This window comes from Microtus ochrogaster, chromosome X, assembly GCF_000317375.1.
Source record: "Microtus ochrogaster isolate Prairie Vole_2 chromosome X, MicOch1.0, whole genome shotgun sequence".
Classification (NCBI taxonomy): domain Eukaryota; kingdom Metazoa; phylum Chordata; class Mammalia; order Rodentia; family Cricetidae; genus Microtus; species Microtus ochrogaster.
The window spans coordinates 57,586,572-57,600,726 of record NC_022026.1 but is presented as its reverse complement, the minus strand read 5'-3'; the positions used below and the strand labels follow the sequence as shown (position 1 = coordinate 57,600,726).

Genomic DNA, 14,155 nt, shown 5'->3' with positions numbered 1-14,155 from the left:
ACAGGCTCCAAAGCCACAGAGAAACCCTGTCTCGACAAACCAAAAAAAATAAATAAATAAATAAAAAATAAAAAAAAAATAAGTACTTTTCCATATACCCAGAGATAAGTTCAAGTTTTACATCTCAACAAAGAAGCTTCTTCTTATTTTCTAACCAAGACAATCAGAGAGATCAATAACTGGTCAAAATGCAGAAAATAAATGATCAGAGTGCCCAGCCCCAAATGTATCATCTATAAGACAGCCCCTACATCTATGGTTCAGGGAACATCTCAGGAGAGGGGGCAGAAAGATTACAGGAGCCCGAGGGCCAGGATGACTGTTGTATAACAGTTTCTTCCTGACAGGACAAAGATGGTGTTCCCAAGAACTCTCAACAATATGGCTGTCAGCACAAGACCTGTGAAGACTACTACATCAATGGACACACCAATATGGACGGGGGGTTTACTTTCAAAGGTGAACCAATTTCCACACTGCCTACGCCATCCCCATAGGAACAAGATCTCAGCCCTAAAACATACAAATAAGAGCAAATACTAATAAAACAAATATAGGGGCTAGAAAAATGGCCTAGTGGTAAAGAGTACTTGTTCTTGCAGAGGACTCTTATTTAGTTCCCACCACCACCCACAGGGTGGCTCACAAACATCTGTAACTCCATTTATAGGGGGTCTGATGTTGCCTTCTGGCCTGTGGGCATCAGGCACACCACACATGTGCACATACATACATACATACAAACAAAACATTCAAACATATAAAATAAAAATCTTTTTAAAAGATCTTATAGACGCTGGGCGGTGGTGGCACACGCCTTTAATCCCAGCACTCAGGAGGCAGAAGCAGGCGGATCTCTGTGCTTGATCTAGAAGAGCTAGTTCCAGGACAGGATCCAAAGCCAGAGAAACCCTGTCTCGAAAAACAAAAAACAACAACAAAAAAATCTATAGATAGATAGACAGACAGACAGATAGAAGAAGTCATAAATTCCAGAGGAGGTGGTTAGAGAGATACAAGAGTTGGAGAGAGGGAACATGGAAAGGATGCAATATAGCATATAAAATCTTCAAATAAAAATTTTTAAGGAAGCCGGGCGGTGGTGGCGCACACCTTTAATCCCAGCACTCGGGAGGCAGAGGCAGAGGCAGGAGGATCTCTGTGAGTTCGAGGCCAGCCTGGTCTACAAGAGCTAGTTCCAGGACAGGCACCAAAAACTACAGAGAAACCCTGTCTCAAAAATCCAAAAAAAAATTTTTTTAAGGATAAAAAATAAAAGTAATCTGCTGAACACAGTGGTGCACACCTTTAATCCTATTATTCAGAAAGCAGAAGCAGGCAGATATTTTTGAGTTCAAGGCCTGCTTGGTCTATAGAGTGAGTTCCAGGACAGCCAGGATTATACAATGAGAACCTGTCTTAAAAAAAAAATAGCCCACCTGGAAGACAAGGAAGTTACGAGCTTTGATGAGAATACCCAACTTCTCTAACTCTTCACTGTATTCATGTAGCTGGACAACTTTGTTGTTGATCTTGTACTCAGAAGAGCCCCCTACAAGACAATGAATGAGTTAGCAAGGGTCAGGTAGTCCTCCCATCCTAGCAAATGAGTCTATCTCTTTGAGTCTTTTGATCAGCCTTACCCACCTACAATGACACGGGCAAAAGTGCGGTCCTCAGCACCCTCCTCAGAGTAGACCATGCTCACAAAGGCTCGGTTAGCAGCTGGCTTGCCCACAGGAGCTCCATGTATCAGGTCCCGCAGAGTCTTTACCCGCAAGTTGCTGGTTTTCTCACCAAGCACAAAGCTGATAGCATCCATGAGATTTGACTTACCTAAGAGAGAATGGGATGAAGCAGAAGAGGGAACATTAGGAAGATGGGAAGGGGAAAAGCAATAAAGGACATTGAGAATAGAAATGTGTTCTTTTCTTCTATTTTCTAATATCAGACCAATGAAAAAGAGAAAATAAACTGTTGTCAGAAAACTGGGTCAATGACTTAGGAAAAATAGTTCCTTTGCAGTTAAATAAATTACTTGTAGAGCCAGGCACTAAAACCCCATATAAAGAAACAGGTATTCATAGAATGGATTGTTCTACAACCTTTACTATGATAACATAGAGGTATTATTTTTACCTTGTAAACCCAGTAGCTTGACCTCAACCATGCAAAAATAAAAGCAGGCTGGACTGAGGGGGCAAGACAGAAGAGTTCTAGAGATCTGTTGCACAAAAAAGTGTGACTGTTAAAATGTAACACTGTTAAACTGTACATTAAAAGTGGTTAAACTGGCTGGGTGGTATTGTTACCTGCCTTTAAATCCCAGCACTTGGGAGGCAGAGGTAGGTAGATCAAGGTGAGTTCAAGGCCAGCCGGGTCTACAAAGTGAGTTCCAGGACAGCCAGGGCTGTTACACAGAGAACAAAAACTGTCTCCAAAAAAACAAATAAACAAACAAAGAAAGGCTAATTTGGTAAATTTTTAAAAGGGCATGTTCCAGTTATAATACATTATAAAGCACCAACATTGGTTATGAAATGAAATATGTGGCCAAGCCAGGTGGTGGTGGCGCACGCCTGTAATCCCAGCACTCGGGAGGCAGAGGCAGGTGGATCTCTGTGAGTTCAAGACCAGCCTGGTTTACAAGAGCTAGTTCCAGGACAGGCTCCAAAGCTACAGAGAAACCCTGTCTCGAAAAACCAAAAAAAAAGAAAAAAGAAAAAAAAAGAAATATGTGGCCAAAAAATATTCAACCTAATAAGTAAGTTATTATAATCACACTCAAACCTCTAGGAAATATAGCAAATAAAGGAACCTGGTAAACAATACAAGAAAAGCTTAAGATAAAAATAAATTGTGTAGCTAGGTGCAATGGTACATTCTTTAAACTCCAGAACTTGGGAAGAAGAGGCAGGTAGATCTCTGTTGAATTCTAGGCCAGCCTTGTCTACATAGCAAATTCTAAGCCAGTCAGATCAACATAGTAAGACCTTGTCTCAAGCAATAACATCAACAAATCAAAACAACCCCTCAAAGACTAGAGAGACTAAAAGGAAAACAGGTATAGTAGCATGCTTCTAACCCTAGCCCACCTTCAGGGGACTAAAGCAGGAAAATTAAGGATTAAGAGTTCAAGGTTGGTCTCGAAAAACAAAAAAAAAAAAAAAAGAGTTCAAGGTTGGCTCAGTGCTCTTCCAGAGTACCCAGGTTTGGCTCTTAGCACCCACAAGACAGCTCACAATCATCTGAAACTCTAGGTTTCAGGGGATAAAACATCCTCTTCTGACCTCTACCAGCACCAAGCACACGCGGTACACAGACTGACACACAAGCAAAACACACATAAGAGTTCAAGGTCAAAGCCTTTAACCCCAGCACTCAAGAGGCAGAGGAAGGCAGATCCCTGAGTTCAAGGCCAGTCTGGTCTACAAAGCAAGTTCTAGGACACTTAGAGAAGCCTTATCTTGAAAAAAGCAAGAATTCAAGATCTCCCTTAGCTTTATGAGTTAAAACAAAACAAGATTGTGGCTATTACAAATAATGCTGCTATGAACATAGTTGAACAAATGCTTTTGTAGTATGATTGGGCATCTCTTGGGTATATTCCCAAGAGCGGTATCCCTGGATCTTGAGGTAGGTTGACTCCCAATTTTCTGAGAAACTGCCACACTGATTTCCAAAGTGGTTGCACAAGTTTGCGTTCCCACCAGCAATGGATGAGTGTTCCCGTTGTTCTACATCCTCTCCAGCATAGGTTGTCATTGGTGTTTTTGATTTTAGCCATTCTGACAGGTGTAAGATGGAAACAACCTAGATGCCCCTCAATGGAAGAATGGATAAAGAAAGTGTGGCACATCTACACATTAGAGTACTACTCAGCAGTAAAAAAACAATGGCATCTTGAATTTTGCATGCAAATGGATGGAAATAGAAAACACTATCCTGAGTGAGATAACCCAGACCCAAAAATACAAATATGAACCTTCATCTGGAGACAGATGGAGATAGAGACAGAGACCTACATCGGAGCACTGGACTGAGCTCCCAGGGTCTAGTTGAAGAGCAGAAGGAGGGAAAATATGAGCAAGGAAGTCAGGACCACGAGGGGTTGGTCCACCCACTGAGACAGTGTGCCTGATCTAATGAGAGAGCTCACCAAATCCAGCTGGACTGGAACTGAACGAGCATGGGATCAAACTGGACCTTCTGAATGTGGGTGACAATTGGGACAGAATGAGAAGACACTGGGATTTGTCTCTACTGCATGTACTGGCTTTTGGGGATCCTATTCTATTTGGATGCATACCTTCCTAGGCCTGGATGAAGGGGGGAGGGCCTTGGACTTCCCACAGGGCAGGCTACCCTGCCCTTTCCTAGGACTGGAGGGGGAGGGGAGGGAGAGTGGGTGAGCGGGAGGGAAATGGGAGGAGGGGAGAAAGTGGAAATTTTGAATGGTATTATTTATAAAGCAATACAAAAAAGAATGACACTACAAAAAGAAAAAACATCTTTAAAAAAACAAATTAAAAAAAAAACAGGACTATAGGATGTTCCACAACACAAAGGGCCTGCTCTTATAAAAAACTCGCTTATCTGTACCAGGAGTGGAGGTAGGGCTTTACTAGCACACACAAGACCCTGGGTTCCATCCCCATTACTAAATATAGGCAAAATAAAACATGGATGTTACTATAGGTTAATCTTTTATTTCATTTTAGGAAAAAATTTCTACACAGTCCAAGTTGGCTTTACAGTCACAAGCTTCTTGCCTCAGCCTCCCACATACTAGGATTACAAGTGTGTAAAATCCCACCCAACTTGAGAGCATGAACTATGATTGGACTCATTCAAAAAAAGAAACATGAACATTTTGGGAAGCAATTAGGGAAGCCTGAATATATATTAGATAAACTGAGCAACTATAGAAGCTTGAAGCTTAAAGAAAAACTGGATAAACGATGACACAAAAAAATTCCTTTGTTGTAATAATGAAATAGTGATAAGACAGGATAATAATTTTATATGATGCTGAAGCAATTAAAGGGGAAATGCTAAGTCTTTTTTTTTTTTTTTGGTTTTTTGAGACAAGGTTTCTCTGGCTTTGGAGCCTGTCCTGGAACTAGTTCTGTAGACCAGGCTGGTCTTGAACTCACAGAGATCCGCCTGCCTCTGCCTCCCGAGTGCTGGGATTAAAGGCGTGCGCCACCATCGCCCGGCTTCTAAGTCTTTATTTTCAAATGTTTAAGTGGGCACATGAGAAAGAGAGAGACAGACAGAGAGAGAGAGAGAAAGACAGACAGACAGAGACAGAAAGAGACAGAGACAGGCTCTGTATATTGACCATACTGGCCTGGAACTCAGAGATCCACCTGCCTCTGCCTCCAGAGAGCTGGGATTAAAGTTGTGCACCACCACACCCTGCTACCACATATATGTTTGCCAATGTTCATAACAAAACTTGGGAAGAAGCAAAGGAATAAGAAAACCTATGAACAGGCCATTGAGATGGCTCCACAGATTAAGGCACTAGCCACCAAGCCTGCTAACCTGAATTTGATCCTCAGGACGCACATAGAGGGAAGAGAGAACTGACTCCTGCAAAGCTGTCCTCTGATCCCTACACAAGTACCAAGCTTGCCACCCAAACGTAAGGACCTGAGTTTGGACTCTTTACCATCCACTTAAAAAGCTGACTGTGTTGGTGTATGCCCATCAACTAGCATTGAAAGTGGAGACAAAGTACTGAGCCTGCTCGCCAGGCAATACAGCCCAGTTGATGAGGTCCAGGCCAATAAGAGACCCTGTCTCAAAAAATAAGCTGGAGTTGCCAGGTGGTGGTGGCGCACACCATTAATCCCAGCACTCAGGAGACAGAGGCAGGTGGATTTCTGAGTTTGAGGCCAGCCTGGTCTACAGAGCAAGGCTCAGGACAATCAGGACTGTTACGCAGAGAAACCCTATCTTGAAATAAATAAATAAATAAATAAATAAATAAATAAATAAATAGTTATTGTGGGGGGAAAGACACTAACATCAACCATACAAACACACACACACACACACACATATACATACACTAAATGTCATTTAAAAAATAATTAAATAAAAACATTAAAGAGGAGCCGGGTGGTGGTGGCGCATGCACGCCTTTAATCCCAGCACTCGGGAGGCAGAGGCAGGTGGAGTGTGAGGCCAGCCTGGTCTATGGATTGGCTCCTTAGCTATTGAGAAACCCTGTCTTAAAAAAAAAAGGAAAGAAAAGAAAAAAGAAAGAAAGCATTAAAGAGTGAAACTTGATATAATTCTGAGTCTGCTTAGATATGTACACTGAATCATACATTTGGAAAACTTTTTGTACTTTTTGAAATCACTCAGTCCAGTCTCTCTTTTTTTTTGTTGTTGTTTTTGTTTTTTCGAGACAGGGTTTCTCTGTAGCTTTGGAGCCTGTCCTGGAACTAGCTCTGTAGACCAGACTGGCCTTGAACTCACAGAGATCCGCCTGTCTCTGCCTCCCAAGTGCTGGGATTACAGGCGTGCGCCACCACCGCCCGGCTTCAGTCCAGTCTCTTGATTAAACGAGGCAAAAAGAAAGAAATGTACCAAAACAAACTTGAGTAGCAAAACCAGTACAAAGTTTTTGATTTTCTTTTTTTGGTACAGAGTTCTACTATGCAGCCCAGGTTGACCTGGAACTCATAGCAATCTTTTTGCCTTAACTGCACAAGTACTGAGATTATGGGTGTGTGCCATCACCTAGCAAGTATCAGGTTCTCGAACTTTTAAAATTTGTTACCAAAATTATATCATTAGTATACTATTTTTAACATACTTGGCTTCTTTTAAACATCCAATTTGTGTGCAAGCATGAGGAGGTCAGAGGTTGATGGTGGGTGTCTTTTTTTTAAATAACTATTCATCTTATTTTTTGAAACAGGATCTCTCTTGGCCTGGAAGCTCACCAACTGAGCTATATTAGCTGGCCAGCAAGTCCCAGGTATCCTGCAGTCTCCTCCTCCCCAGTGCTGGGTTATGGGTATAGAGCACCACACCCAGCTTGCTTCCTAAGTGGGTGCTGAGAGTCCAAACTCATGCTCGTGTGGCAAACACTTGACAGACTGAGCCATCTCCTCAGCCTTCTCTTTTGTCTGACAGCACCCTGGACTCTTTTCTTTTTTTTGGTTTTTCGAGACAGGGTTTCTCTGTGGCTTTGGAGCCTGTCCTGGCACTAGCTCTGTAGACCAGGCTGGTCTCGAACTCACAGAGATCCTCCTGCCTCTGCCTCCCAAGTGCTGGGATTAAAGGCGTGCGCCACCATCGCCCGGCTGGACTCTTTTTAATACTTACTAAAATACCAATGCATAATCGGCTATTTTCTTAAAAATACTACATCACATGATTCATACAACTTTGTGATTCATGTTCACATTAATTACCCAATTTAGCTTATCCAAAAGTCTTAGGAAATAGGCATTTCCTCTACTTTAAAAAGGAAGAAATCTCGTCATTCCCCAAGTTAAACGTGCCAGTTCTTTACTTCAGCTGACAGGGTGACAAAGCAGTCTACCTACATCCAGCTTCAAGATCCTTGCTCACTGTCTTTCATTCTGTTACTTGTTTGCTAAAGACCTTCAAAAATCAGCCTTGCCGGGCGGTGGTGGCGCACGCCTTTAATCCCAGCACTCAGGAGGCAGAGGCAGGCGGATCTCTGGGAGTTCGAGGCCAGCCTGGTCTACAAGAGCTAGTTCTGGGATTGGCACCAAAGCTACAGAGAAACCCTGTCTCGAAAAACCAAAAAAAAAAAAAAATCAGCCTTGCGAGCCTGAGGTTGTGACCCAGGTGAAGTGTGTGCTTATCCAGCAGTTCAAATCCAAACGCTGTATTAAACCAGGAGGAAGTGCACGCCTTTAATTCCAGCACTCTGGATGAACTAGAGTTTGACACCAGTATGGAAGATGAGATCCTATCTCAACAAATGAACAACAAACACCAAGATCAATTTGGTGTTCAATAAAGAACAGATCTGCCAGGTGGTGGTGGAGCATGCCTTTAATCCCAGCACTCTGGAGACAGAAGCAGGTGGATATCACTGAGTTTGAGGCCAACCTGGTCTACAGATCCAGGACAGCCAGTGCTATAAAGAGAAATCCTGCCTTGGCTAAATGAATAAATAATAAATAGACGAATGAATGAATGACAGATGTATTGCTCTACAATCTAGACTGTCTCACCATTGCAGCAGAAGTAGCACATAACATAAACTGGAATTTGGTCTTTCAAGCACCAATTTCCAATCTTTGAGCTTCTTTCATGAGTTTCAAGGATTAACATCTCACAACTACTCACAATTCTTCAATGCTGCAAACATTTTTCTAATGTGCAGTGTGAACACTAACAAAACATCTCAAGAAATAGCTTCTTGAAGACACTCATACTCTAATGGTGAAGATACAAAACAGGTACTATAAATTTGTGACAGAAAATAAAGTCTGAGCCAGGAGGTGGTGGTGCACGCCTTTAATCCCAGGACTTGGGAGGCAGAGGCAGGTGGATCTCTGTGAGTTCACGGCCAGCCTGGACTATAGAGTGAGTTCCAGGACAGGTTCGAAAGCTATACGGACGGATGGATGGGCAGACAGAAGGAAGGACTCTGTGCCAGAGAGAGAGAGAGAGAGAGAGAGAGAGAGAGAGAGAGAGAGATTTACAAAGTGGGAACCAAGATCAAGGAGTGCTTTATAGAGCCAAGCTTTGAAAGATATGGAGAGACAGAAGGCAGGTGTGGTATAACACATTCAGCATTTGGGAGGGGGAGGCATGACTAAGAGTTTGAAGCCTAAGATACTGTCTCAAAAAACAAAAGAATAGAGAGGATAAGAACTCAGGTCAAGGGCTTTTTCAAAATAGCTGGGTTATAATTCTAATAATGCTGAGAGGACTGGATTTTAACAAGTGGCACAATATCAAAACCCTAAGAAACTCAGTCGCATTAACCCTCTAGGCCAGTGGTTCTTTTTTCTTCCCAGAGACAGGATTTCTCTGTGTAACAACTCTAACTGTCCTGGAACTAGCTCTGTAGACCAGACTGGCCTCGAACTCAAAAAGCTTCACCTACCTCTGCCTCCCGAGTGCTGGGGTTAAAGGCCTGCAACCACCATCTGGTGCCAGTGGCTCTTAAATCTTGCTGGGGAAGGAAGTAACCTGTCATCATCACCCCCTCCCAGGACCCTGGCACTGTCAGGAGACATTTTTGATGGTCACTTCTGGGAAGTGGACGTGCTGTCATTTAGAGGGCAGAAGCCAGGAATACAGCTAAACACAGGACCAACCCCACTGCAAAGTGTGCTGCTCAAGTGCTAGGGTTGGGAAACGTTGCTCTAAGCAGAGAACAAAACACAGGCAAGAGTCCAGGGAAAATATTTGCTATAAGCTACTTTAAGGCAAGACTGGCCTGCCAGGCTAGAAAAAGAGTAAACTAGAGCATCTCTGGAGTGGAGGAACACAGCCAAGATTCCCAAATGACATTTCTAGGGATAGGTAAGAGGAGTTCACATGCTATAAAACATTAAGACACGATATATTAAGATATCAATTAATATATTTTATATAATTATATGATTAATATTACTAAGATATTAAGATGATTATCAAGATATTAAGATAGTAGACTTAAGTATGAAAAAATAGGCTTACTTACTACCAAAATCAATATATCGACTACCAAAGTCAATTTAAGCTATCAGCTTAACCCCTTTACTACAGAGCATTTATAACAGCCTAAATACACTTTGTACTTTATCTTCTATAGTAAGTTTGCTGCGATCACGGACTTGGCTTATTTTCCGCATAAACTTAACCGATAAACCCCAAAACATTCAACAAATGTGGCAAGCCAACAAGTTCAGGTCCATTACGACTTCCTGATATGAAAGAAACAAATCGAGGCAACAATGTCTCAAGTGCGTAGGATGCGAAGGTCGGAATTGCACTCTGTTGAGCAGAGGGCCGCAGCTGAAAAGAAGGAAAAAGGAACTGGAGTGTTCTAGTGAGACGCGCGGGTGTGGAGGGGGCTGGCTAAAACAGAAAGTGTACAACTAGAGGTCCAACGCACGGCAGAGATAACGGTCCCAAAGTTTCCCAGGGGTGTCAAATTTAAGACAAGGAAGGTGGAACAATACAGACCGGAAAGGAGCCACCGGCCAAACACTGGCAGCAAGTTCCAGGAACGCCTCTTTTGGCGGGAGGGGTTGTGGGCGGGGCAACGCACAGCTCGGCCCATACCATTCCGGACCGAGGGGTCTGCACAAAACTCGGCCAACTGACATCTGGGAAGAGACTCAAGTTAAGTGCATGGCAGAAGGGGGAGCGAGTTCGAGATGAATAATACCAAGAGGAGCAAGGGACATTTGAGGGTTCACAACGTCTCAGGTTGCATGGGATAGGTTCTACTACTATAGAGACAGACAGGGGGACCTGACCGGGACACCCACAGGGCCGCAGCCGGATTTATCTCACCAGAGCCATTGGGTCCAATGATGGCGGTGAACCTCTGAAATGGTCCGATAATCTGTCGACCCTTGTACGATTTAAAGTTCTCGATCTCAATCAGTTTCAGGAAACCCATGGCAGCGGAGCTACCGTAGGAGAGGCCGCCCCTCGCTCCCGGGAACCGAGGTTAGCCCGCGCGGGAAATACCGCGGTGCAAGCCGGGTGTACGGTAAACCTCGCGATAATAAGTTGAAGCTAATCAGATTTCCGGCTTCCGGTACCGGTGCCGGAGAGCAGTCACTTCCTCCTGTAAGAGCGTTTTTTGTTGATTGGCTCGTGCGCGTGCCGGGTTTGGACCCCGCCCCCCTTTGTAGTTGCTTCGCAACCGTCTAAGCAACCGCGAACTAGACTTGGAAAGCGTTAGTGCCAAGACGGATCGTTGTGGGGGAGAAGTGAAGGCAGGCGGGGCATGAGCCCACGCTTATTGAGATAGGTCGGAAGTTACAGCATGGTTATGCCTTCCCGGCTCCCCAGGGCGAGTAGGAAGCGGGCGCTCTGCTGTTTTGGAGTCTAGCGGGTCTGGGGGCTCCAGCAAAGGGCTCAGTCGGGAGTTAGAAGGAGGCACCCTCGGAGGGGCGGGCGGTTTGGACTAAGAGGACGGATCTTAGGGAGGACTTAGGTGAGGTTAGAGTGTGAAGGAGGATGAGGGGACTCCTAGACAACGGAGATAGAAGTTGGGAAAAGTAGTGTCTGAGATCCTGCCTCTATCGCCCGCCCCTCTCTTAATTCTTCAAGCAGATTCAAAGACTGCCGTCGTAAATCCTAGAGCCAACTTGGACCCAATCCACTTAGGAGCTTCAAAGTTGGAATTGTGTACTGAGAAAGGTATCTTGTGTGAACACCAGGGGTCCGAATCCTTAAACCAGTGCTCCAGCTTTGTCCTCGCCCCCCCCATCCGTTTCTCCCCGATCCCATTCCCACTGCATCGTATGTCTATGACACCATCCCTTTATCCCCATCTTTCTCTTCGCTCTTTCTGCCTTTGTCTGACTCCCTCATTGGCGTCCCTGTTTCCCTCCTCTTCTTTATACCCATTTCTCATTTTAATCTCTTTTCTTTATCCTTTCCACCACCTTCTATTACCTTATATCTGCTCATTACTAAGTCATGCTCTTAGCAACCCAGGGTGTCTACTGAGTCATCCCTTTAGCAGCCTTATAGTATGGCAACAGTTTGAATTTATAGACTGGGGTTAGCGCCATTTTCAAAAGGTCGTTTCTACAGCTATTACAGTAACTTTTTTTTTCTTTTTTCTTTTCTTTTATTTTTTTTATTTTATTTTTTGGTTTTTTTGAGACAGATTTCTCTGTTGCTTTGGAGCCTGTCCTGGAATTGGTTTTGCCAGACAGGGTTGCTCTGTGTAGCTCTGGATGCCCTGGAACTCACTCTGTAGACCAGGCTGGCCTTGAACTCAGAGATCCATCTGCCTCTACCTCCTGAGTGCAGGAATCAAACAAAGGCATGTGCCACCACCACCCAGCTCTGTAACTATTTTAAGATTCATTTTTAGCCGGGCGGTGGTGGCGCACGCCTTTAATCCCAGCACTCGGGAGGCAGAGGCAGGTGGATCTCTGTGAGTTCGAGACCAGCCTGATCTACAGAGCTAGTTCCAGGACAGGCTCCAAAGCCACAGAGAAACCCAGTCTCGAAAAAACAAAAAAAAAAAAAAAAGATTCATTTTTATTTGTGTGTGTATATGTTTATATATGTGTGTATGCCACAGACACAGGGCATCAGATTTCTTGGAACCAGAGTTAAAGGTGTTTGTGAACCACCTGATGGGTACTGAGAGATCTCTGATACTCTGGAAGACTGGAAAGTGTTCTTAACCAGCAAGCCATCTCTCCAGTCCTATTTCTGTAGCTGTTTTTAAATGTCTAACAGCTGGGAAGAATCCTAAAGAGTCTAGGAAAGTGAGAAAACTCGGTTGATAGAATCTGATATGAAAGCTGAAAATGAAGCTCTGTTGGAAAAACAGTCACAGTCAACAAGAGGGAATAAAATAACCAAAGGCCGTAATTGCATATAATTTAAAAGATTTTACTATTTAATTTTCAAAGATGAGATGGAGCTTAGGAGAAAATTAAACTGTATCCCTATTTCTAAATATTTACAAAGTGCAGTTTCAAATGGATTAAAAAATATAATAAAGGAAAAACTTTAGAATTGTAGAAGAATGCTAGGAGAATATCTATGAATTTCGACTAGGGAAATAATTTTGTTTTAGGAGAGGGTTGATTGGTTGGTTTTAATATATTTTAGTTCTTTTTGTTGAGGAGGTAGGGTCTCTCCACATTGCCCTGGCTGTCCTGAAACTTACTATGAAGACCAGACTGGCCTCAAACACATAGAGATTCACCTGCCTCTGCCTCCCAAATACTGGGATTAAAGGTATGTGCCACCACACCTGGTCTTTTAAAAATCCTTTTCTACTTTCATATTTGGTACCAATGAATATGGTCCATCCATATCCATCCCCACTCCAACGTCTCTGCCCTCTAAACCCTCATCAGATCCTCCTTTTGCTTTTGTAACTCAGAGTCCAATTAGTCCTGCCCATGTGTGCATGGTATGTCCTGCAAGAAAACTTACCCCAGCGATCATCAACTTCTAATAGGCCCTCAACTAGGGTTGGAGTCTCATGAGCCCCTCACCCACCCAGGCTGGAAGGTTCACTGGGTTGCTCTTGTACAGGTCTCGTCCAGATAACCAGAGCTGCTGGGAATTCATGAGTGCATGGCCATGTCGTGTCTGAAAGACAGCATCTCATGGTACCCGCCCCATCCTCCAGCTCTTTACATTTTTCCCACTTCTTCTAACACAGTGTTCCCTGAACTTTGGACTAGTGGTGATACACATCTCATTTAAAGCTAGGCATTCAACAGTCACTTATTTCCAACAGTATGAACAGCTATAAGTCTCTGCATAAACTTGCCTACAGCAAAAAGAAGCTCTCCGACCGCAGTTGAGAGCAGCACTAATCTATGAATATAAATATATTTGTATTTATATATTTAAAAGGCAGTTAGCAAAACAGTAGTAGTAGTAGTATGGCCTAGGGCCTATGACCTCCCCAGACATGGACTTCTGACCAGCTTTACAGAACTAGGCGTGAATTCCCTCTTGTGGACCAGGTCTCAAACCTAATCAGAGTGGTTGGTTACCCTGTAATAGCCATATCATTATTACACCAGTGGGTACATCTTACTTGGGAGGTTGGCATTTATAGCATGCTGGGTTCACTGCTAGGTAAGATGTCTTTTAGCCCTGGTGGCCTGGGTAGCACCTTCTGGAACTATGAAAACTAGCCAGCATGGAGGACATTTCCTTGTTGGTCCTGATTGATTTCTCTATGCCCAGCAGCTAAAGTGTGTGATGTCTTTAACAGTAGACTCTTACCATCTAGTTAGGGTGAAAACCAAGGGAAATAACAGGAGCCTATGTTTTAGGTGCTTCTGAGACCTCCCTAACAAATAACCTGGCACTGAGATTTATATTTAATAACTCATTTCTTCTGGGAACAGCATTAGCATCCATGATGGTTATTTTTGAAACAGGCCTATGTTGTCCGGGATGACCTCCAATTTTTTTTTTTTTTTTTTTTTTTTTT

General features: G+C 43.5%; 2 protein-coding genes across 4 annotated transcripts in view; one reads left to right on the top strand and one right to left on the bottom strand.

The window, feature by feature from the left end:
* Smc1a (structural maintenance of chromosomes 1A) overlaps positions 1–10,701 on the bottom strand; it is a 44,774-nt gene extending 34,073 nt beyond the window's left edge. For both annotated transcript variants that reach the window (XM_005358889.3, XM_026784785.1), the window contains exons 1-3: positions 10,513–10,701; positions 1,648–1,836; positions 1,440–1,552 (exon numbers count right to left, since the gene is read on the bottom strand). In XM_005358889.3, coding sequence (XP_005358946.1) covers positions 1,440–1,552; positions 1,648–1,836; positions 10,513–10,621 — 411 coding nt within the window. In that variant the 5' untranslated portion in view covers positions 10,622–10,701. The remainder of the gene's footprint in view (positions 1–1,439; positions 1,553–1,647; positions 1,837–10,512) is intronic.
* Positions 10,603–14,155, top strand: part of Ribc1 (RIB43A domain with coiled-coils 1) — a 13,135-nt gene continuing 9,582 nt past the window's right edge. The window contains exons 1-2 of one of the 2 annotated variants that reach the window (XM_026784786.1): positions 10,653–10,714; positions 11,284–11,370. The gene's annotated coding sequence lies outside the window, so the exon portion shown is untranslated. Of the gene's footprint in view, positions 10,715–11,283; positions 11,371–14,155 lie in introns of both variants that reach the window. The other variant, XM_026784787.1, reaches the window with a different exon arrangement.